The 25,746-nt window shown below is 37.6% G+C and overlaps 1 protein-coding gene across 2 annotated transcripts in view; it reads right to left on the bottom strand.

Annotated features, from left to right (window-relative positions):
- The window catches only part of AFAP1L1 (actin filament associated protein 1 like 1), a 94,909-nt gene that overhangs the window by 23,059 nt on the left and 46,104 nt on the right, over positions 1–25,746 (bottom strand). For both annotated transcript variants that reach the window (XM_026688334.2, XM_087955462.1), the window contains exons 2-7: positions 12,849–12,977; positions 10,436–10,519; positions 9,587–9,684; positions 8,076–8,187; positions 6,901–6,999; positions 1,698–1,909 (exon numbers count right to left, since the gene is read on the bottom strand). In XM_026688334.2, coding sequence (XP_026544119.1) covers positions 1,698–1,909; positions 6,901–6,999; positions 8,076–8,187; positions 9,587–9,684; positions 10,436–10,519; positions 12,849–12,977 — 734 coding nt within the window. The remainder of the gene's footprint in view (positions 1–1,697; positions 1,910–6,900; positions 7,000–8,075; positions 8,188–9,586; positions 9,685–10,435; positions 10,520–12,848; positions 12,978–25,746) is intronic.

The raw sequence follows: 25,746 nt of genomic DNA, 5'->3' as shown, positions 1-25,746 counted from the left end.
AGGAAAACGTTAGATGAAGAAAGAATTAATCTCTCCCCCACTCTGTGCTTTTCTAGTTCATAATGAACTTTGAAGAATAAATTACTATTAGAGAATTTTGACTGGATTTTTTTTCATTTTCATCTTAAAAGAGATATTTGGTGAGGCTGGACAAGTACTGTACGTCTTACAGTCAATGCTACCTTACAGGGAAGAACAAAAGTTGTATCAAAAATGTCTAGGTGAATAATGCACTGGGAGACATTAAACCTTGGTTTGGAGTAAGGAATAATCAATATGCAGAGGATATTCAGCTATACATCTCTCCCCTGGACTCATTGGGAGATGCAGTGGAAATCATGACCTGCTATTGGAGGCTGCCAAGATCTGGACTTAGTCCAAACCAAGATGGGATGGCTGGCTGATTCCAAGATTATTCCAGTGAAGACTTTGATATTATTGTGCTTCCTCATAAAGAGAAGGCTCACAATCTTTTTTGGCCTTATTCCTTCAGTGGTTTGAGAGGAACAATCCTGACCATTATATAAGAGCAATGAAGGACCCATTACATTTTGACATGGACTCTCCCCTAGAGTGGGCATCAGTAACATATCTGAATGGTAAAGGTCAAGTCTGGTAAAGTCCCTGAGTATCGTAATAACATAGTATTACATAATACTACATTAGATAATCAGGAACAAACTGGAGTGGTGAAACCCAATTCTGGCTTTTCTCTTCCCTTTTTCATTGACTGCATCATGCATATCCCTAAAGTTGTTGTTTTTTTTTTTTGGGGGGGGTTGGGGTTGGCAATAATAATTCCAATGTACAAAAAAGTGAGAGAAAGCTGCCACCAAATTAAGAAACTTAAAAGTCTGTCCAGTAAAGTCAGCAAATCTATATGAATGATTAGTAGATTGGATGGAGTCTGAAAATATTTTGGCAAAACAATTTGGCTTTCAACTAGGCGATTCTGTTTTACATTAGCCTTCATGTTGCATCATCTGGCAAAAGAACATATCTCCCAATTGCATTTTACCAAGATATCAGGTTGAATATGGCATATATTACTCTCAACATCAACTGAACTAATTTCAATATCAAAACTCACGTTTAAGATCCACTTTGGTGGGGCATCTCACCAAAGACATTTCAATCTTTAGGAGAATTAGGTAGAACTGCATCTTGCTTCCATTATTGTTCAATTTACATATTAATTCACTTGTGATATATCTTGGCATATATCTTTATGTGGTTGATGTGGTAATTCTCCCTCAATCCCAAGTAGATTTTCAAAGAATATTCTATGCTTTTACTACTAAAACAATAGCCAGCATGCTTCCTTAATGTCAATCCTACCAATATCTGCATCATAAATTTATCACACCTTCCTTAACACAATATCTAGATGTTACTTATCCTTTTATCCTAGAGACTACCTTTTTCCAACAATTTCTGCCAATCCCATTGAATATCTAGTGAGCATTTACGAAGGGTCCTTACCCACCAGGAAACAGGTAGGAGCTTCCCTCTTTTGGAATAGCTTTTCTCTGTAGCATATTTGTATTCTAGAAGCAGGTGAAAATATCACTCTATCAGCAGGCCTTTGAGGTTCTTTAAGAAATTAATTTTAGTATGTAATTTTAAGAGGATTTTTTCTTCTTCAAAAGGACCTGTCACTGCTACAAAGACTGGTATTCTAAAAACCAGTGACTCACCAGAAGCTTGTTGTCCTTAACGACTGTCAGCTGCTTGGCCCACTGTCCAAAGCGTTTCTTACGCAACAGGAAAGCACAAATCCGGCAATCCTTCACCAGGTTCATGGAAGCTTCCTCTGATGGCCAGTGGTGTGTTAACCTCTGGCCTTTCCCATCCTCCTCCTCATCATCATAAGATTCATAGGAGCTGCTCATTGCATCAGAGTCATTGTCTAAGAGGAAACAGAATTTAATCGTCCACAATGTTACCGCTAATCTCATAGAACTAGAGAGACTATTTTTATTGAGTCAGGCTACTAGTCAATCTACTTTTGTATCATCTTTTAAAAATCATCATTGCAGTGTTCTTAGACATCAAGGTGCTTAAAACTAAATGAATCCACAGAGTTCTAAAGTAAATTATTTTTCTTTAAAAGAAAAAGAAAAAGGAGTGGCTGAACTCTCATAGGATCTAACATGACTTCAATTTGTTTTTCAAAAATTGTATCTGCACTATTGCTCAATTGCTTTACACTAAAAAGTCAGAAATTTGCTTACCCCGATCTACGCTGACTAACAATGAGACTCTAGGATTTCAGTATGAAAGCTTTCCAATCCTACCTGGACATGCGAGGAATCTTCAATATCTCTAATATATGTAACAGAATCTACCTGAGGGCTATTTTTCCTAACACACACACACCTCTGTGTGTATGTTTTAGAATTATGCAAGCAAGGATCACATGTTAATGTCTGGTATACTAATAGTTTACAAGATTTCTACTGTTTTATTTAAACTTGTCTGCCATGCAAAACAACTTCCAAACTTTTGGAATTTCAATATTATAAACATTTGCCTAAAATGTGCCTCAGGGCTCTTTTTTACTGTTTCCAAATGTCTCTCATTGAACTACCAGTATTGTTATTAAATTCTTTAGTTTTTAAAAAAATGAAATCCAGTTTTTATTCTACAAAACCATCCATCAATTTCTAACCTCATCTTATTTCTAAGACTGTGTCTGGGAACCTACATTAGGCTGTGTTTAGGAAATAAAAATAGAGAAGGAGTTTGACCAGCACTTTGAAAGTTTGCCATCTCGTGCAAAAAGTATACAAATAAGTTGGTATGGGGAATTAAAGAATCAATCTCATTAATTCCCCTCCTGGTAAATTGGTATTTTGTGGCTGGCTTTGCTCACCAAGTTTGTAAATAGGTAAACTCAGGTAATAGCCTTTTTCTTAAAGTACCTATAGTTATGTGTTCAACTAGGATTCATAGTGAAGCAACTTGGAGATATGAATTCTGTCTCAATGTGAGACAATCTTCATTTTTCATAATCTAAACAGGCACATACTTGCTATCATTTCTCAGTACTGCGTTGTACTGAGTTTCATAAAAGTTTGGCTTTTACCTGTATTTTCCTCATTCCTCTGGTCAAGGTTAGGGAGGAAAAACCATATCAACTTTCAGACTAGAGTAAATATACCAGTTCAGGTCATTTCCATGATTCAAAGTTCATTTTACTGTAAAGTATGATAACCTCTGACCAAAATAATTTTTATAGAATTGAAGAAAAGGCATAAACAAACAGACAGATTCCGATAAGCTTTTGGAAATAGCATGAATTGTTGCTGTAATGGCTATAACCTGGTCACTGACTTTAGAGTAGAGGATAAAAATGCTGATAACAATGACTACATATGGATAACCTGCCATATTAATTCCAAGAAAGTTCTTAACCATACTATTGAATGCTGCCAATTTTGATAACAAAGTGGAATAAGTGAAAACAAGGATAAATTAAATCCAGCTAAAGTTGAGGTTGTGTTGGGCAATGAAAAGGGATTGGGATGAGTTTGGATTGTATGACTCTATGAAAGGTCAAGCATATTGTCTGAAAATGTTTCTTGACCTTGTCTCTAGATCCTCTGATGATGGCAATGGCAAAGAGTTTTATCTCATGTATTAACTACAATCGTTCAATTATCTGTGCCTTGATTACACCCCAAAGTAATTGCAATTACTTCTATATGAGTTTCCCATGAAACATATTGTGAATGTAAACTTTGAACATATCGGTTACCCATGAATGGAAAAAATGCTAACCTGCTAACTGGTCCATGTTTGTATTGTAACATATCCTTGCTTATTGTTTTCTGGAAACAAAGTCCTAAATGTTTCAGATTTGCTGGTTATCTAAGGGATTGCATCTGGCAGGCAAGATTAAGACATGATGAAGCCCTTAACTATGCTTAGCTTCAGAACTCTTACATTGTAAGATATAAATCATGAAAATAAAAGAGAATGGCAACTATAACACATTAATTTTGCATGTATAAATAGGAGATGCTACCAAAATCCCACTCTCAATTAAATAGAACATATTTCTTGTAAGAATGCCTTATTTATATTATAAAATATTTTATTACTTTAATTAGCAGATATAAATCTGAAGAATTTTATTTTATAGAAACATAAGAGGAGCACAGAGAACAGAACGTAATTAATTGAAGTAGTAATATAATCAGTAATGAAAAATTAATACTGATATTCTGAACAAACCATATCTTCCAATATTCCTATCTGTATCATTGTGTACTTTTAACTGAAAATGTGTTCTATTTTTAAAGAAATTGTTAAGATAAAAAATATGAGTACTATATAAACTAGAACATAATACACATAAGCAAAAAACTAACCTATATTATCCATTCCCTTTTCACATCATAGAAATATCTAAAATTTGAAGATTTTAAAAGAATAAAGCCATATAAGATATGAGATGATAAATTATGAAGGTTATAATTTTTATGCACTCAAGGATTAGAGCCAGGGTTGGGATTCTACCAGTTCTGTCCAGCTCTGTAGAACCGGTAGCTCTGAAGAGCAGCAAACATAGAACCAGTTCTATGTCTGCTGATGTTTTGGCCCACCCACCCGCCTGAGCTCTTACCTGACCTTTATTTCCTGGTTTTTCAACCTTAGCTGCTTTGCGAGGCACAGCTGCGGTTGAAAAAGCAGGAAAAAAGTGCTTTTCCAAATGCTGCGCACCTGCACGCAGTACTGCTCAGCTGTCCAGGCATCAAGCTGATGACAATTCATGTGCGTGCAGCAAAATCACCGAACCGGTAGTTACACCAGTCGGATCCCACCCCTGAATAGAGCAGGCTCGAAACAAACTTCATTTTGGAGGAACTGATCACTTATAGTTTTAACAGTTAATGAGTAAAGTATAATAGCTGGGGGGCTACAGCAGAGGTAGGGTCAACATGGAAATAATACCCATTGTAAGCATTTGGGGGGGGGGGAGTTGTTAGCCTTGCTTCTGGAAAGACTAGAGAGAAAATAATTGCAAAAGAACCAAGTGAATTAGGCAACTGGCCAGATATATTCAGCCTCTTTCTTTGGTTTACCCTCAATTTTTGCATAGCCCAGGATGCTATTGTTTAGAATAGACCTGAAATTAGACAAGTAGACATATCTTCCTAATATTTATATTCTCCAACCCCCCCCCCCTTTGGGCTAAAGTCTATGTGATGGTGTTCAAAATGGTTTGCATGGTGAATTAGAACAGAATGGCTTGGTAGAACCAATGTCTAGCTTGGCATAGGGCTCTAGAAAGTGTTGGTGGGCCAGCAACCATAATCTCTTCTTGAGGTCTCAGATAAGGTTAGGCAATGTATAGATAAGGCAAATAATCAGAAGCTCTAGAAAGATTTGGGTGTGAATCAGGAAGGAGATGCCAGGGTTCAAAACTCACATGATGGACAGTATGTGAAAGGCTCTTTAAGCCAAATCAATTATAATCTATTATCTGCCATGTTAGAGATCCTCAAAATATGATGTCCTAAGATATGACTGATTTGGTTTTGCTTAAATAAATTATATTGCCTCTCCTGTTATCAACCTGCCACATTTAAAAAAGTCACTTTTAAAAATGCTGCTGCTTTTTGAGGCACCTGGGTCAAGCCTTCTCAAGTACTGCTTCCAAAATACAAACTACTAATTTTGAGAAAAATATTTGGCTCCCACATTCTCATGTGTAGAAAAAAAATACACCTTTTTCAGTAGATGTTTTGAATAGTTTAATATGTGTGTGTTAAGCCAGTGATCCCCAACCTTTTCGACGCCGCGGCCCGGTTCCGGCATCAGCTCGGCGCCGCGGCCCGGTACCGGCGTCAACTGGGCGCCGCATTTGATCGAAAAAGTGCTTCCGTGACGTCACCAGAAGCACTTTTTCGCCAAAAGATGGCGGCGCTTAGCGCCCGGTGAGCTTTTTCGGTAGAAATGGCTTTCTACCCGGAAAAGCTCACCGGAAGCACTTTTTTACCAAAAAGATGGCGGCGCCCAGCAACCAGTGGCCCGGTAAGGCTTGTTCCGCTGCCCGGTACCGGTCCGCGGACCGGCGGTTGGGGACCCCTGTGTTAAGCCACCTGGACTGCCCTAGATGGATAGAAAGGAGAGCTATTGATGGAAAAAGAACAAAACAAGAGGATTATGGTATTGTTACAGAAATTTGCAAACACAGCAAAAAGTAATGAGACTAGATTTAAATTCTGGAATTGTGAGAAGCATAGCACAGGGATCTTTCTGTTTACCTTGCCATATCTCCCCTATGCATGGTTTTATTTTTATTTTTTGAACACAGGCAAACTTTAAACCAATAAGGCAATACAGACAAAAGAGAGACAATTACATAGGGAACATCCTGATATGATTCAGTGATTAAGAGGCTGATTTACTAAAAGTGATAAAGAAAAGTGCTAGGTACATAATAAAATCTCCAAGACTGTGAGGAAGGAAGAACTTTAAATAATGAATACATGTGATTAGTAATAGTCAGCTTCAAATAAACGCCATGCGAGAGACTTAATCTCTTTAGTGGTGGATAAAGATCCAATAACACTGAGGATGCATTGGAATAACAATGGAAAAGCTGGGAGAGAAATTCAAGGGTAGAAGGACAAGAAGGAAGAAAATACAGAGGTGCTGTACACTTGTCCTTTCCTAAAATCCAAGATGGCTAAGAATAAAACAACAGAAATAAGAAGAGGCTTTTCTTCTTAAAGTTACAATAGCTTAATGGTAACAAAATTAACAACAAAAAATACAAGAATATAATATTTCCATAAAATTGTATTGATTGCCTGAGTCTTCTGCAGTCAGGATGATTCCCTTCCCGCAACAGATGTAGACAACACATATAGTTGCCGTGCTACTTACAAGAGTTTTTCTGCTCCCCATTTATTCTGGTGACAGGATAGTTGCTATCTGCATCCTCATAGTATCCATCCTCTATTGAATTGGGAGGACTGGAGCTGTCTGTACAGAAAGCAGAAGGAATATTTTAAATTGTACAAATTAAGCAGTGAGAAAAACTTTGCAGGAAGGTGTATGACTTTACAGGTGCACTGTAAATCAACTCTGAAGGATATAGACAAGTTTTTAATTACCAATAAGTCAGGAGAAAGACTAACAATAATTTGAGACATTTTTGGTTTAATTTCTATGCCACCCATCTCACTGATAAATTATCTGTCATAACTTCAAATCCTTTCCCTACTTTTACTTGCCCATCTCTAAAAGGATACTGCAGATCACAAACTATAGTAAACATAATATAAAACAGAGCTCATTGGGTGCCAGTCATAATTGTTTATCCCCAACTTCTTTCTGACCCTTATTCTCACATTCTTTTCCTTACCGCAACCATTAGTAGAAAGCACATACTCTGCCTTCAAACAACCTCAGTATGTCACCTGCTTTACTTTGGTTGTTCTTCACATTCATTCAGAATTCCCAGGGACTGAGTCCCAGAGCCCAAACCACATTGAAACAGCCTCTCCTTCTTGACTTTAATATAGGAGGGTCTTCTTTCCAGAATCCTTGTAACAGGATCTTACTTTTTCCTCGTGTTTCTTAGGACACTTATGCCAGGAACCAGCTGCATCAGCAGGAAATCTTATAATTTCTTGTTTTTGTTGCTAGACCTGTACATGGCTTCACTGGGGGCTCAGTGATTACAAGAACAAGAACAGGTGCTGGGCCCTTTTCTCTGCCTTCCCCTAATCTCTCAGACAAGCTACGGGAGAGACAGAGTGACATTGTTCTTAGGCAGGCCCTTCCCTTTCTTGTCACTCAAGATTTGCTATACATTTCCAGGCAAGTCTGAGCAAACAACTGCTTGTGACATCTGACCAACTAGAGATGGGGGAGGCTGAAAAAAACCCAGGAAAAGGACAGGAAAGCCTGCCCCCCCCCGCGCCCCCGCCCCCGTACCAATTATAACCCTGTCAGCTGCCAGACACCTCTGGGAGGAGCCTTTATTTTCCTAGCTGATAGGAGAGTGCCAAAATACCAGCTGTTTCCTTCCTTAGCTGGCCCTCTTTAAGGCTTACTGTGAGATATAATGTACTCAGGAGTTTTGCCTGGGCCCAACGGCAGAGCTTCTTCATAATAATCTTCTGGAGGAGGCGTCGTGGGCAATGGTGGAGGTGGCTCTCCAGAAACCTATGAAAAAAAGAATGCAGTATTCAAATGGGGTTGAATGTTGCACTGTTATTATCTGTCCCTGAATGTATTTTCCAAATGGAGGAATTTCTGCAGAGAATTTCCTCGGGCTCAGAAGCCTTTGTTCAAGCCATTTACCCTCTGCTCTTGTATCTATAGCGTCAGTGTGGATAACACTGTTTCAATGGCCATGGGGGGAACCCCATTAATCTACTTACCCAATCTAGCTTTCTAACTTTAACTGATTTTTCTCAGGTAGAAAAAAAAAAGAAAGAAGAAACAATGGGAAAATTCAAGGATATTAGAGTAGATAACCTACCCCAATATCACTCTATGAATGATGTACAGCAGTTGCATAATAAAATATCTTTAAGAGCCCATAGTGTTATGCTGGATGTGTGTGTGTGACCTTAGATCAATCAGTTGGAAACAAGGGGAAATTATTATGTAGACCATTGTTTAATCTAGCTCTGAGTAATAAGAACTATTCAATCTAAATAAGAGATAATTCTTCGCTTCTCTACAATGCATAGACATACATTTCTTTTACCCTGCCACAGTTGTTGGATGAAAGTAATACTAACATTTGCAAACATTTGTTGCTTCAGTAGAGTGAGTATGTTTTCATGTGTAACAATGCTTCTTTTCAACTATTTCTGGCTTGAAGGGAAGAAAATGAGGTTTTTATCTCCAATCTCATTATGGTTCTTCCATATGACTATATTTGCATCTGATTGCATATCAGGTCTTTATGTGAAATAAATTTGACTATAAAAAAAGGAATGGATTTTTGTTTCTGTTATCATCTAATCAGAACATTGAAAATAGCTGATGAAATAAGTGTTCTGATGGCTTCTGTCCAAGTTATGTGTCTTGCAAGCATAGAATAAGCAGAATTTTTCAGATATGATGTGATCCTTAGTTCTTTGCTTCTTAGCATTTCTTTCTGTCTCTTTGCTTGTCTGAAGAGATCTACAATGTAGCTCTACCCCAAGTATCAAGTACCAAGAGAATTCCACCATGACCCATCTTATAAAAGCCTGGTCGAAAGAAATAAAAATCTATAGAAAATGTCTCCTCTGCAGAGTTCAAACCTCTTTTGCCCACAAGTGGCCTCTTCAGTCTATCAGCTAAGAAAGTCTCAGATATAAAACTTTAAATGTCACAGTCAATCACTATAAACCAGCCTTCCTCAACTTGGTGCTCATCAGTTCGGCTAGGATAAAAGGTGCTGGTGTTGCCAACCAGCATAGTGAGCTATGATTCCAATGTTTCTGGAGAGCTCCAAATTAGAAAAAATGGAGGTGGACAGCACTGAAGTAGATGACCAGTGTTTGTCCTGATTATAAAACATTCTCATGTGTTATGGAATGAGGAACTGAGAATTGGTGGAACTTACACTTTTAGCTGATTGACTTCTTGAAAGCTCCAAGCTGATGCCTTCTTTACCATCTCCTTCATCTTCTTGCATGTCCTGAAGATTGCCCAAGTCACAGTCTGAGAAAAGATTAGAGGCCAGAGACTCAATAGTACAGTAACATGGATATTCACTATTGCATCAGATCTTAATGTTTGGGCCCACCAAGGTACAGGGAGGGCATGAGATTTATGTAGCCTCTTTCTTCTGAGTCACTATAGGACACAGAGAAAGGAATACACAAAGAGAGAGTCAGCTGTCCTCTTACTGAAGTAAACGAGTGATCAAGAAGAACAAAAGGCTTCTTGGATGAGACTTGGATAGTTATGTTGATGGCAATCTATGTTGATTCTGTGATATGTTAGGACTGGGGTAAATTATAATTCGTAAGTATTAAGTTGGATACAACCTTAACTGTGAAATAAAAAATCAGACTAGATAAGGGAATTCCTCTCAATTCAAAAGAACGATTACCTTTTAGAACTAAAGCATGGAGGAAATGTATTTGCTCCCAAACCTATATCCAATACTAACAAAATGGTAAGTATTTAAATTTGTCAAAATCTACAGGTAAATAATCAATATGTATATGTATGTCAAATCAATCAATTGTTGGAGATGAAGTGAACTGCAGGTCATGAAAGCATATGTTTTTAAATAAAATGTTTTAGTCAGAAAAGGTGCTACTAGACTCCTCCTGATTTTCTGATACCTTGTGGGTTCTCTGTCACTTATAGTACTTCCACTACTCTTCTACTTCAGGTACTGAATGGGACCAAAATAATCACACCTATAGGTGACAATATAATCACATCAATTTACAGTACATACCAAATGTTTCAAACAGTGATTCCACAAAACTAGTGCCATTATGCAGTGCTGTCGTATTCATATACATGTAATTCACATCTTTCCCTGAAAGGTAGAAATGATACAATAAATACACAAAAAATAACATTCAATTTTTTAATACTTGACCTTCCCTCTCACTGCTGCAAGTCATTGCTAGAACAACTTTAGCTTCCTTTATGCAAGAAGCTAAACTCTTCAGAGTCTCATTGGTCTGCAATGCACGACTCCAGAATATACTCAATATTGTACATATTAAAGGAGCAATCAGCAGTAACAAGATAGCATTTTTTCTATGAAAATTCATTTGCCATGTATGATCTTTTAACAGATAAAAACTGGTGAGTATCCATGGAACATAAATATTTTCTAGAACAGCTTAAACTCCTGTTCTAGATCTAGAGGAAAAAATAGCCAATGTAACAGGTATTCAGTCCTGCAGAATTCTGAATTCCCTATCCCTCAAATCTGTACTGTGTTCCTAAGTTGTAATTATATTCATAGATGTGAATATGCCATCTTGAGTTCACAGAATAGATATGAGACCATCCAGATTTGCTCAATGCATTAATTTCTTGCCTGTTTGCATCATGATTTCATAAGGCAGCAGTAAAATTCACAATATCTGAACAAATACTGCATTTATATTTCCAGCTATCTTTTTCTCTTTGTGTATCTATGGTTCCCAGAACTTCAGCCAGTCTAATTAAATAGCAATTTCATGCAAACTTCAAAGACAGTCAAAAGAGGCCACGCCTATCTTCAACAGGAAGAATTGATATCTGAAAAGCATAAGGCAAGAATGAGGGGATATCACTTTCTTTCAGAGAGGGCCATTTCAGAATTGCGTCAAGTGATCCAAAGTTATGAAGAATATATATGCTGGGTGTTGCTACAGTACAGAAAAAAGAAATCTTCTGATCAGACAATGCAAACCATTTGCTCTTCCTATGGAAATCTTCTGTCTCAGCAGAAATCAGCCTGCAGGAAGTCTAGTGGAAACACACATTTCCACAGGAAAGAAAATAACAATTCCTCGCCAAGTAAAGCAAAGTTAAATAATATCACTATTTTCACTACCTGTGGGTTCTGCTGTTCTACACATATAGAGTCACATACATACACAAGCATGCCCACATAAAGTCACATACACGCAGAGATGCAGACACTCCATGGATTATGACAGACAGCCCATCCTGTCTGGAAAAACTAATATAGAACTAATTGCACAAATTCCCAAAAGACAATTGGCTGACATGAGAAAGCATGAGATGCAGTACCAAAAATTAAAAGTAGACAAATATCTGCCCTGAAAAGCTTACAATTTCATTTGTCCTGTACTGGGAACAATCATAAATATGAAGAAACCCTGTGTGTAAGGCTCAAATGGCTCAAAGAATAGAACAGTCAGCTCTTGCCAGCTATTGTTTAATGCCTGTTTATTTCTGTTCCTCAAGGTCAGCTGGAAGGGTCCGTTAGCATGGAATGCTCCACCAGAGGGAGTCAGGTACTTGTAAACAACAAAGGACCAAGGATCCTGTATTATGAAAATCATAATGGAAACAGATGAGGAGGGAGGGAGGAAATATGAAGAAGTTACTAGAGATAAGCTGCTTCAGAGAATTGTTTAGCTTTCTGGGATGTAGAACCCTCCCTGCAATCTCCTGTTCCTGTAAAGAAGACAGAGATCCTGTACACACACACACACACACACACACACACACACACACACACACACACACGTTTCATTTGTGAAGTCACAAGACCTAAAGGATGTTTTAGGCATCCTTTGGTTACTCTAAGGATTCAGCTCATTCTTGCTCTCAATCAAAACTATTTGGAGCAGGAGCAGAGCACTGGAGGACAAGCATTTAATCTGCCCTTATGTCTGTAATGTGTTGGTACTTGCCTCCTTGTTTAGTGTTCACAGCAATTTCACAGAGTTGGATTTTAGAGAATGTGAAGAGCTGATTGTAAAGGAACAGTTCATTTGCCTGAATTAACATCTTTCATGAAAAATATAGTTTTATACCTCTCTGGCATCATGGACAGTACTCGATAACAAAGCCTCAACTTGCCTTTTGCCTCTGGGAAACCATTCTGAGGCATTTGCTTTTAAAAGAGCAAAACAGGACTTGCTGCCCAAGCAACTGATCACTGTCAACTGTCACTGGAGGCAAACGACTGGAAAAATGTTGCAATCATTCCAGTGATTCCTCAATACCTAAACAAACGACTGACATCTGCTGGGACATGTCAGGAGTCAAAACATGTCACAATCGAGGAAGAAAAAGATGCCAAACATATTTTTTTATAGTTACGGTTGTACAAAACAGGGGAAAAATATAACAGTAAGGTAAAACACAGTGATGAAATATGACAAGAGTTTCCTAACCTGCAGGAGGCTGTAGCTTTTGCAAGATATTTGAAACTGTGTTTTTCTTCTCCACTGTGGTGGCACTCAGGTATTCGTGGTCCAAGAGTTTGAGCAGGATGTTCAGCTCGGGAAGAAGCTGATCCAGTACTGTGGGCAGAAAGGAAGTTCTTAGAATTAAGAGTTCAGTCCCTTCAGTCAACCCAGTAACAGACACAAAAGTTAGTTCAAGTAAAAAAAAAAAGAACAGATGAATGGGGATGGAAGCCCTGATAAGTTTCACGTGAACTTGGGTTCTTCCCCACACGATATCCTGGTCAATACTTCATAGCTGAAGAAGAAACTATATGCCAGCACTGGATCTTACATGGCTTTTCAGTAACAATTTCTTGAACTACCACTATTGCATTTTTCATCTTGACTTTCCTGCCTGGCAGATGAACAAAAGTTTGAAGAATAAGGCAATTTTATTAATGAGGGAGCGGGACAGGTACAGCATTTCATCCTTCATTTAATGCATTGGCACTGGGTTCTAGAAAAGGTCTCATAAGCTTATGAGCAGGTGGGACATGAAGGGATGAAAGACTCCTTTCATTCAAAGGCCTTTCAAGTTCTTGTCATTTTTTGCCTTTGCTCATTTATAATGTTGCTGTAGCTCATGTCCAAATTAATCCCCTTCTGTCTTAAAGTCCAAGAGTGGAGGAATCCTTCTGGTATAGAAATGTGCTGTCCTCCAGTTCACATTTAAGAGACTCAAAGCCATTGCCTGTTATCAGAACTTGAAATGAATGGGCAGGAAGGGACATTGAAACAGTAATTCTGTAACTATGCTGTCAGAATTCTGTAAATTCTTTAACAGGTATTTATTAATACAGTTTCTTTTCCCACCTACTTCACTCCTCTGTCAATCTTCATCCTTTCGTTATCATGTCCCTTTTAAAAAGGCTCTCCTAAAGAGTTTTTCCATGGCTTAATATGAAGGAAAGTCCTTGAATGATTAACTGAGAAAGACAGAGTTTACCCTACAAGCCTCAGAAAAGTTAGGACATTTGATACCCATAATTACATACTGTATACCACCTGTGACAGTAGAAATAATGTTCAGTAGAGCTATGGAGTGTTTCAAATTCAAAGCAGCAGGGAACTCCTTTGGAGCAAGTGAAGTACTCACATAACACTTGTTGGCAGCTTTTTAAACCAGCTGTAACTTCCTCAACTGTAGCACAATCCCAGACAAACTTGCTTTAAGCAGTTACCAACAAGTGTTTACATTTATCCATGCATACTCTGAAGGACTTCCCCCCCACTTTTTCAATCTGAACATGGCACAGCCCCAATACATACTCATAACAACAACCATGGAGAGACTTATCCTTCATGAATTTATCTAATTCTTCTTAATATGCTGCTTTTGCTCAGGAGTTCTAATGAAGGATTTTTGGAGCACAACTGCAATTGTGGCAATTTATGCTGTAGCCTCATATTGTAGAAGAATGGAAGTATTTTTATTTATTTATTTGTTTGTTTGTTTTGTCAAACAATTATTAGATAACAGGTATAAGTATAAACATGTTTATAAATACATGAAATGAATACGAATAAGAAAAAAAAAGAAACAATAGGACAGGGACGGTAGGCACGTTGGTGCGCTTATGCATACCCCCTACAGACCTCTTAGGAAAGGGGTGAAGTCAATAGTAGACAGTCTAAGGTTAAAGTTTTTGGGGTTTGGGGAAAAAACCACAGAGTCAGGTAGAGTATTCCAGACATTGACCACTCTGTTGCTGAAGTCGTATTTCTTGCAATCAAGTTTGGTGCGATTTGTCTTTAGTTTGTATCTATTTAGTGCTCTTGTATTGTTTTGGTTGAAGCTGAAGTATTCATTGACAGGTAGGACATTGCAATGTATGATTTTATATACTATACTTAGATAGAACCGAAGGCGGCATAGTTCTAGGTTGTCTAGGTCTAAAATTTAAAGTCTGGTGGCATAAGGTATTTTGCTACGAATAGAGTAGTAGAGGGTTCTTCTCGTAAAATATTTCTGGACTTTCTCAATTGTATTAATATCAGATATGTAATGCGGGTTCCAGACTGATGAGCTGTATTCGAGTATTGGTCTAGCAAATGTTTTGTATGTTCTAGTTAATAGTGTGATATTACCAGAGAAAAAGCTACCTAGGATTGGGTTAACAACTCTTAATGCCTTTTTGGCTATGTAGTTACAGTGGGCTCTAGCACTTAGATCATTTGAGATGAGTACTCCAAGGTCCTTGACAAAGTTTTTGTCATCAACAAGGTCTTGACTATTCAGCTGTATTTTATTTTTTGATTTTTTTTGGCAATATGTAAGATAGAGCATTTATTTGTTGAGATTTGAAGTTGCCATTTGTTTGACCATTCTGACACGTAGTCGAGGTATTTTTGAAGGGTAGCAGCATTGTCAGTGGTGTTGAATAGCTTTACATCGTCAGCGAAAAGAACACAGTTGCTCTTAATATAATCACAGAGGTCATTAATATAGAGTATGAAGAGAGTTGGTCCTAGAACACTGCCTTGAGGGACACCACTGTTGACAGGTACAGGATTTGATAGGATGCTCCAATTTGACCATTTGTTGCCTGTTTGACAGGAATGCTTCTGTCCAGTTATGCAGTCTTTGTTTTTAAGCTCAGGACCAACACGGGAAATATCAAGTTTTTCTTCAGGGGAGATGGTTGATGCTTGATTGTCTCTGATGATATTTCAAACATTAGAGATGTCATCATTGTCATTGACCTCTAGACCAAATAAGATGGCATTTGGTCGCTTCCGTTCATGCTCAACAGCTTCTTTGATGAGGATGGGGATATCAATATTTGTAGGATTTGTTGTTTTTTGTGGATTGGGTTTTGGTTGCAGTTGTTGAGTAGAGATATGGTCTGTAGATGTTAGATGTTCATTTTTTAGTGCTGTCTCTTTTTTTTCAAGGTTTCCCAATCTAGTTTGTATAGTGTCCAGGGATGCTACAATGGTGTCAAGGGATGTTATACGTGTTTCAATGGTATCGACTCTTTCAAACAGGGTAATGTATTTTTCTAGTTTGGGTCTGCATGGCGGACAGAAATATGGAAAAGCATTGGCAGATGTTTTTAGGAATAGAGCCATTTGCTTGGGTAATCCTAAGCAATTATGGTGAGCGTAGTTGTTACAAAGAGAACATTTGATGTAATCTTCATTCTCCTTTAAAGATTCCTTACAAATAAGGCAAGAGCAAGAGTCTTGTGGTTCATTAATAGGGAGTACTTTCTTTTTTGGTTGAGGTTTGACATTGGATTGTTTTCCTGGCATGGTGGGTTTGTTGAGATGGTTTGTTGATTAGGTTGTTCAATCAAACAAGGTATTGTGGTAATCAATAAAGTAATATCGTGCCAAACAGTCTATTATACTAATCACACTAGTCAATTAATTTAACTAATCAATAATCACTCTAATAATTAATTACATTAATCAATAAACACACTAGTCAATTAATTGTCCTAATCATTAATTTGCATTAAACATACTAATCATACTAATATTCAAAATAGTTAACCAAACTAATCAATAACCACTAGTCTATGATAATCTATTATAATTTATTACTCACTAATGATAAATAATTGTAAAAATTAATTAATTATTTAGTAAGATCAGTTAATCAATTAAACAGAGTTATATTGTGAAAAATTAGGGCAGGAAGAGAATAATGGGAGGAAGAGGAGAAGATTTAGTTTGGATGGTCCTGGGGGGTATAGGAAGAGGGCATATATTAGGTTGGAAGTATAGATGAAAGTCTTTTGGCAGAAGGTTACTCTTTACTTGTTTCTTCAGATCTTCAGTTAGTGATTTTTTGGGAACCAGATCTGTCTTCACACGGATCTTCTTGTCTTCAGGAATATATTAGGCTGAAGGTAACTATGAAAGTCTTTTGGCAGAAGGTTAATCTTCACTCGTTACTTCAGATCATCAGCTAGCGATCTTAGGGATTAGGTCTGTCTTCTCACGGATCCCCTTGTCTTTGGTCAGCGATCTTAGAAATTAGGCTACTGCATGAATTAGCAGGGCTGTGCTCTGAGATCAGGACCTCCGACGTGGGATTTGACGATCACAGATGATTGATGATGTAGGCGGCAGTTTGGGCAGCAGTTTTTATTCATTTTATTATTTATTTTTATTATTATATTATATTTATTATTTTATTCTCTAATAAAGCAGGGCTGGCCATGCCCACACCTGGTTTAATGAAGGGGAAAAAAGTCTTGATACGTCACACCATGAATTTGACACTCCTGCTTTAAAGTAAGCATCAAATATCAAGAAGTCCATCCTCAATGCTGAATCATAAAGTCATTGGTGTCATGTTATCTTCTTTAGTCTATCATCAGAGCTAGCTAAGGCACTTGTCCATTGGTTGATTACCATTTACTATCACCTTATTTACACACTGAGATACCACGCATATAAAAATACACGTGTACACACCCTTTTTTCTGGAATAACTAACATTTCAATAAACCTATATTGGAACTCTTGCTTTATACTGTAATTCCCTACTTGCAGCTTAACATGTATTTCCATCACCATCTCATTTAATAACAGAGCTCAATCATATCTCCATAACAGAATATAATCTGTATTTTTCAAATATACATTATCCACTCCAGGAAAATGTAATAAACAGCTACCTTTTTGTTTGAAAATCTATTGCTACATTATATAAACCATCCTCTTCTGACTATTTGATTCAGTCTTCACTATTTCTTTAATATCATTTGAACAGCAGCATGGTCCACATACCTATTATATCCAATTTTATGCAAAGTTATTTACAAACCCAATAAAGAAAAGCACACTGAATCAACAGAGCCTAACCAGAATAGAAGTGAAGGAAGAAGCAGAGCTGGAAACTGTACATATGTATATATGTCAAGATCATTCATTTGATTTCTTCTAAATATATATGCTAGTCTTGAGAGGCACACAAAGCATGAGACAATTATGTTTCTCTATGATACAAATTTGTCCCATTACTATAAAACTCCATCTATATGACAGATCTGAGGGTACTTCTAATCCAAGTGGATACTGTAGCCTTTAGTAAGTTAGCATTCAAATTTAATGTGCTTGTGATAAAGATGATGTCTTAATCTGGATCTGAAAGTATAAGTTTTCTCCAGATGGTTAGGAAGAAGTCTTCAGTGATAGACCCAGATTCTAATGGCACACAGGTCCCATTTAGACTTTAGACCAAATACATGAATATCAAGGAATGGAGCTAAATGTCAGGGTTCCAAGTAAAACTCAGAGGCAGATGAATTCCTTAAAGAATAGCTTTATTGGAAATATCATATTGGCATAAATCTGGTGAAAACTGACTCTGAAGGTTCCTGCAGTTTTCATCTAATTAAAAGAGAAAGTTTTCCTACAACCCCAAACAATCACAAGATCCAATCAAGAAGCTGCCTGGTTGTCTGGTGACCTCACTCCTCCTCCCATGGTTCAGGTGTGAGAATGTCCTTGGTTCTCAAGAGAAAATATTTTATTTTGGCTACACAACCCCTGCTCTCTCTAATCCCCCCTCCCTCAGCTCCAGTGTGGCAACGCTGAAGCTCCAAGATGGTTCCAATCAGGTCAGCTTTAGGGTTGACACTAGAATTAATTAATAATTCCCTTTCTCAAGGCATTCACAAAACATGTGATTGTTATTTCAGTGTGGATATATATGTCAAAAAGAATGTATGACATTAGAGGTCTATGACGTCCCAAGGCACTGAGGTGGTAGAAGTACTCAAATTCTTGATCTCAGTGAGGTATGTATCAGAAAGCAAGGTATATAGCAAAAAGGTACCATGATCCTTCATGCTCATGACTTGTTTTTACAAGCTTTGACATTAAATTCCAACTATGTTTGCAGATGTAAGATACTTTGCTTTAAGTGGATCTACTAAACTACTACAGATACATACAGCTAGAATAGTAATAAGACTGATACACAGAAGCAAAATTGTCTCATGCTCTGCATGAGAATCTGCAATTATAAGAACTTTGCAACTCCCAAAAGAGGAGGCTGACCCATTACAAATCAAGAACTATAGACCTATTTCCCCACTAAACGCAGATTATAAAATTTTTGTTTCAATTTTGGCCGAAAGACTTAAAAAATACCTAAATAATTTTATTCACCCTGATCAAAATTGATTTCTGCCAAAGAGACAAATTAAAGACAATATGAGAGTAATCTTGGACATTTTGGAATACTACGAGGCACACCCTGAAAAACAAATGGCTTTGATATTCTTAGATGCACAGAAGGCATTTGACAATGTGAATTGGCGATTTGTTATTACAGCTGGAACAGATGGGTTTTGGTAAAAAATTCATCCAAGCAATAGAAGCTATATATCATAAGCAAACGGCAAAGGTAATGATAGAGGAAGAATTAATGGACTCTATTGATATAAGAAAAGGAACAAGACAAGGGTGCCCACTGTCACCTTTGTTGTTTGTGTTAACCTTGGAAATGCTAAACAGAAATATTAGAGAAGAAAAGGACATAAAAGGGATGAAAATTAAAAAGGAAGAATTTAAATTGCAAGCATTCGCAGATGATCTGGTTTTCATTTCAGAAGACCCACTAGAAACAGCATTAAAATTGATAGAAAAGATAGAGGTATATGGGAAGGTGGCTGGTTTGAAAATAAAGACAAAACAAAGATTTTGACAAAGAATATGTTATCAAGACAAAAGGAAGAACTGGCGGATGTATTGAAAATCCAGGTCACAAATAAGATCAAGTACTTGGGGATACATTTGACAGCAAGATGTAGTACACTAAAAGAGAATAACTATATAAAACTTAAGCAGCAGATAGCGCTAGATTTGGCGAAATGGGAAAATTTACAACTGTCATTAATAGGGAGAATATCAACAATCAAGATGAATATATTACCCATAATTTTATATTTGTTCCAAACAATTCCAATTAGGCTTGGAAAAGACTACTTTGAAGATTTAAATAAAATTGTGTTGAAATATATATGGCAAGGTAAGAAAGCGAGAATAAAGTTAAAACTTTTGCAAAATGCTAGAATAAGAGGAGGATTTGGTTTGCCTAATTGGGAGTTGTACTACCAAGCTCTAAATTTGATGTGGGTTAAGAAATGGATAACATTAAGAAATGCTAGATTGTTGACATTAGAAGGACATGATCTGTTGTTGGGGTGGCATGCTTTTTTATGGTATAAAGGAACTAAAACACAGGGGTATTTTAGAAGACATTATATACGGGAGTCTCTGTGGTTAAATTGGGAGAAGACTAAAAGGCAATGTTATTTGAAAATTCCAGTCTGGCTATCGAAGCATTTTCTTATCCTATAATATACAAAAAGGAATAAACAGTTAGATATGGTGAAATATTGAATGAAAAGGGTGAACTTAAATCTATGCAAAAACTAGAGGAACAAAGTATAAAGATGAATTGGTTTTCATATGTGCAAATACATTCAAGGTATGATAAAGATTCTAAAATAGAAGGTTTCTATGATAAATTGACTGATTTAGATAAGTTTTTGACAGGTACTGATGAAAAGGTGATTAAAAATTGTATGGATATTTATCAGAAATTAAACTAGAAGAACAAGTCAAAGAAACAATGATTGTTTGGGGGAAGAATTTTGGATATGGGATTGATCTAGAGAAATGGCAAAAATTGTGGTCTCAAAATTATAAAATGACAATGTCAACAGCATATAAAGAAAATTTGTATAAGATGTTTTACAGGTGGCATTTCCCCCCAACAAGAATAGTAAGAATGTTCAAGAACAAATCTGAAAAATGTTGGAAATGTCATCAGGTACCTGGCTCATATTACCATATGTGGTGGACTTGTGCGGATGCCAAAAAATATTGGACTAAAATCCACACATGGGTGGAAAAAATGACAAAAAAACACATAGACTTGAAACCAGAGATATTTTTATTGGGAATTTTACCTGAAATATACAGTAAGGAATTGAAATATTTGATTGTAAATGTATTAATAGCGACTAGGATCGTATTTGCTAAAAACTGGAAAAATGAGAAAATACCAACACAGGAGGAAGCTATTAAGAAAATATTGGAATGTGCTGAAATGAGATTGATATTTGAAAGCAGAGAACAAGAAGATAAACAATTTTATAAAATTTGGGATCTATTCCATCAATGGTTAGACAATAAAACATGGTAATGAAATATGCAGATTTTTAGAACATAATGAATATATAAAGATGTATTTTTTATTATATCTACAAAATGATTATAGGATAGATTTGAGATGATAATATGAACTGTCATAAAACAAATTAAGTAAAATATAGATTATCTTATAAAACATGAATGAATAATAGTATAGTCAAATGATTGATTAACAATGATGTTAATGTATTTAGGAATATTTGATTGACAACATGAGAACATATACAATGTAATTGTAATTGAAGACTACGAAGTGGAAGCACAAAACAATTTGTAAACCAATCGACACACTGTATGCACATATATGGAAGATGGTTTGATGTTTTTATGTTGTGTTTGTTTATGTTTGTCTTAAAAACAATAAAACTTTTTTTAAAAAAAAGAACTTTGCAACTGGACATTGTGCAGTTTCTTTTAAGATACTCCAACCAAGAAAGCCAGGGATAAGAATTGGTTTTTAATCTCTTCAACTCATGAATATGAATAAACCACAATTCCATGTGAATCAGATAATTTTAGTGTATGTCACCACCTCAATAAGATAATATCAGGTTTTTGTAAGAACAAATTTTGTCACATTTAAGTAAGATCTTAGCAGTGCTGCCCACGCTCGGAATTCCAGAATGCTGACTCAGCATTTTATGGGAACTGGTAAGCAGGGTTGTTCAGACACACACTGGACATTTCTGTAAAGAAACACCATAAGAACTGAAAAACTTAAGTCTTTTTCTGAATTAAGTGAAAAGCATGTGAACTGCCATCCTGTTCATTTCACACAGATCTTTATTACAGAACCTAAGAATATAATATCTCCCAAATCTGGAAACAAGACTGTTTGGGGATCCAATCTTAGAAAATATGCAGGGTTCATCCACACAGGATGCCTCAAGTAAAATCATAATGCTTCATAGTTGGTTCAAGAAGCATTTAATTATGTTAACTGAGTTAAGGCTTTGTAACCTTTGTGACCACTTCCACAAAGATGGCACTGGCAAGATTTCGTTATGACAATGATTCCTCCCCAATGGCCACTTTGGCAAATGGGCTAGAGTTTGGCTTCTGTGGTACCCAGGCCTTTTGTTTCAGCTATTGAACAACAACTCCCTCTTTTTCTTGGAGGATGATTGTGTGGGGCTTGCAGTCCCTGCCCTAAACTGACCAAATTTGGCAGGATCTGTAGTATGGTTGACTAGGGTGCTTTGCCTTGCAAATGCTTGGTAAAGTTCAAAGTTAAAGCTGATCCTCTCTGCTGTTGGCCTACTGAAGTAAGTTGTGTGATTCCTGCCATTGGGAAAATTTGGAAAAGAAAACGGGGGGCATACAGAGCAATGCCTTCCATCTCAACCTCAAAGTATTTGCTAGAATGGAAGGGTTTTCTTTGCTATGTCATTACACAGGACTACCTAAGTCAGCATCTTATGTCAAACAGTGGCTGACCAGATATATCTGGAGAATTTCCAAGCAGAGGTTGAAAGTATCAACATTCTTCCACTGTTGCATCCTTCATATAAAATCCCCTTGCCTGCACTACAAAAATGGCAACATGAGATGAAAGTGACTCTAAATTATATTGACCCTATATACATACATACATACATACATACATACATACAGACATACATACAGACATACAGACATAGTGACCCTATATTTTATATATATGTTGTGATTCCGGCATCTGCTACAGATTTTTTGAATGACAGCTCCAGCGAGGAGGACTTATATGAATCAGCAAGTTCTAACGATGAGGAGGAGATGAATGCATTTGATTTGCAAGATCGGCTTGAACCTTCAAACTCCTCCACCCTTCAATTAGGTGGTCAGCCGGAACGGGTGATAATGAGGAACCAATGATATCTTCAGGTGAAGAAGATGATAATTTGGATGATTGCTGGGTAGATATCAGGACAAGACGTCTCCTGACAAGGAGGAACCAACGAGGATACAGTAGGAGAGCAGACCAGCAATTAGACTAATTAGTTACTCTATAAAGGGAGAGATATGACTTTGCACTTTGTCCGGAACAAAGTGTCTATTTGCAAGGAGAACTGAAGAGCACAGTTTGGAGGATTTTGATCTGAAATATCTTGTTGGGATTTGGATTTAATTCGTTGGAACTTCTACTTATTGGAATTATTTTGTGAAGGATTTTGATCTGAAGAATCTTGTTGAGTCTTGGATTTAGTTCGTTGGAACTTTTACTTATTGGAGCTATCTGTGAAAATTCCTGTTTGCTGCCTTTCTTTACAAGGACTGTTGCTTTCAGCCTTATCTGTTTACTTTAAAAGGTGGGACATAACATTTTCCTGTTTGCTGCCTTTCTTTACAAGGACTGCTGCTTTCAGCCTTAACTGTTTATTTTAGAAGGTGGGACATAACATTTTGTTCCGACCCAACAGACCATCTTTGCAACGATGGATTCAACTCAAATGCAACAATTGGTGGAGCAGCAACAGATGCAAATAAATCAATTACTTCAGAGCAACGTATCCCTTCAAAATCAGGTAACACAATTATTATCGCTCGTTGCCAATTCTCAAACTGTTTCAGCTGCAGCTGGAGTTCCCCTGCACCCCTGTGAGAAAAATTCGATAGCTATGCCAGATAAATTTTCTGGGCAAACGGACATGTTTTCAACATTTTTGGGTCAATGCCAATTGTATTTTTCTGTGAGGCCGGAGGATTTTCCAACCGATCGAGTTAAAATTGGCTTTATTATTAGTTTGTTAACCGGGCAGGCTGCCAAATGGGCTACTCCCTTATTAGTACAAGATAGTCCATTACTGGACGATTTCCAGGGGTTTATTCAACAGATGAACGTTATGTTTGAGAATCCAATTAAATCTCAAACTGTGGACAGAAAATTGAGGGATATTATTCAAGGTAAACACTCATTGCAAGAATACGTTGCAGAATTTCGCTTGTTGTGTATGGACTCCACCTGGAATGAACCAGCTCACATGGCAGCATTCCAAGAGGGTTTGTCCGACATTATCAAGGATGAACTAATTCATGCAGAGCGTGCTTCAACTTTGGACACATTGATTACTCAATGCTTACGTATTGAAGCTCGCCTACAACATCGATGGGTGTAAACGGACCGTTGCAGAGCCACCTGTGTTTCCTCGTTCACGCACCCCGTCTATGAGGGTTTTCCAATCCAGAATTCCAGCAGAGGAGCCGATGGAGATAGGCGCACTCCGCCCTCGTTTAACAGTTCAGGAACGATCGAGAAGATTTCAGGAAGGTTTGTGCCTTTATTGCGGGGTTCGGGACATTTTGCAAATTCCTGCACTCGGAAGGGGACTCGTGGACCTGTATCAAAACCCATTGCTGGTCCGTCGGGAAACGGGTAGGCCCGACCTCAGGGAAACCCTAGGTCGGGCACAGTATTCACTTTCATCTCAAATTGCTGAAGTTAATTCTGGCCCTCCTCGACATTTACTTTTGGACACTCGCATATTCTTGCAATCTCGGAAGGAGGGAATCCCTGCCGTGGCACTGGTGGATTCAGGGGCTACGACTAGCTTTATGGATTATGATTTTGTAAAACATTTCAAAGTTCCTTTAGTGCCTGTGAATCCCCCATGCAGGTGGAAACCGTAGATGGGCGCGAACTCAAGTCGGGACCTATTCGCTTGCCACCCAACCACTGCGTATGCGTATTGGGGATCACGAGGAGGCGATAAGTTTTTATATCACTTCGAACCTCCATCTTCCTTTGGTGCTCGGAGTATCCTGGCTGCGTCTACACGATCCGTTGGTGGCTTGGGCGCAGAACGCTGTTTCTTTTCCAAGCCTGCAATGTGTGGACCACCTGAGACATGTCTGCGCAGGCCAACATATTGTCGCTTCTGCTGCCTCGATTCCTTCAGAGCTGTCGGATTTCCCCAATGTTTTCAGTGAACAGGAGGCAGATCAATTACCACCACATCGTGTTTACGACTGTCCCGTGGATTTGATACCGGACGCCCATTACCAAAGGGGAGGTTGTATTCTTTGTCTGAGCCTGAACTAGTTGCACTTCGAGAATTTTTGACTAAAAATCTAGCTCGGGATTTATTCGACCTTCGTCATCCCTCTTTCAGCACCCGCTCTCTTTGTCAAGAAGAAGTCGGGAGAACTTCGCCTTTGTTGTGACTATAGATGCTTAAATGCTATCACTGTGAGAAATAGCTATCCTTACCGCTCATCTCCGAATTGTTGGAGCGGTTACGGGAAGCTACAATTTTCACGAAACTTGACTTACGGAGCTTACAATTTGGTTCGGATGCGTAGGGAGACGAGTGGAAGACGGCTTTTGGCACTCGTTATGGTCATTTCGAGTACACCGTTATGCCATTTGGTTTGACCAACGCTCCTGCTGTATTTCAACATTTAATGAACGATATCTTTCGAGACATGTTGGATAAGTTTGTTGTCATATATTTGGACGACATTTTGATTTATTCAAAATCTAAAGAGCAACATCTTCAGCAGGTGCGTCAAGTGCTTCAGCGTCTTCGGGAACATAAACTTTATGCTAAATTAGAAAAATGTTTCTTTTTTCAGTCGTCTATCGAATTCTTGGGACACATTATTTCTCCTGTGGGCATTGCTATGGACCCCAAAAAGGTTGAGACGTTGTGTAGTTGGGAAGCTCCTCGTCGGGTTAAAGATGTGC

This window comes from Notechis scutatus, chromosome 2 (genome assembly GCF_049901735.1).
Source record: "Notechis scutatus isolate UNSWTSFEM ecotype Mainland chromosome 2, rNotScu1.2, whole genome shotgun sequence".
Classification (NCBI taxonomy): domain Eukaryota; kingdom Metazoa; phylum Chordata; class Lepidosauria; order Squamata; family Elapidae; genus Notechis; species Notechis scutatus.
Note: the sequence above shows the minus strand (reverse complement) of the source record. Positions and strands in the feature narration are given on the sequence as shown.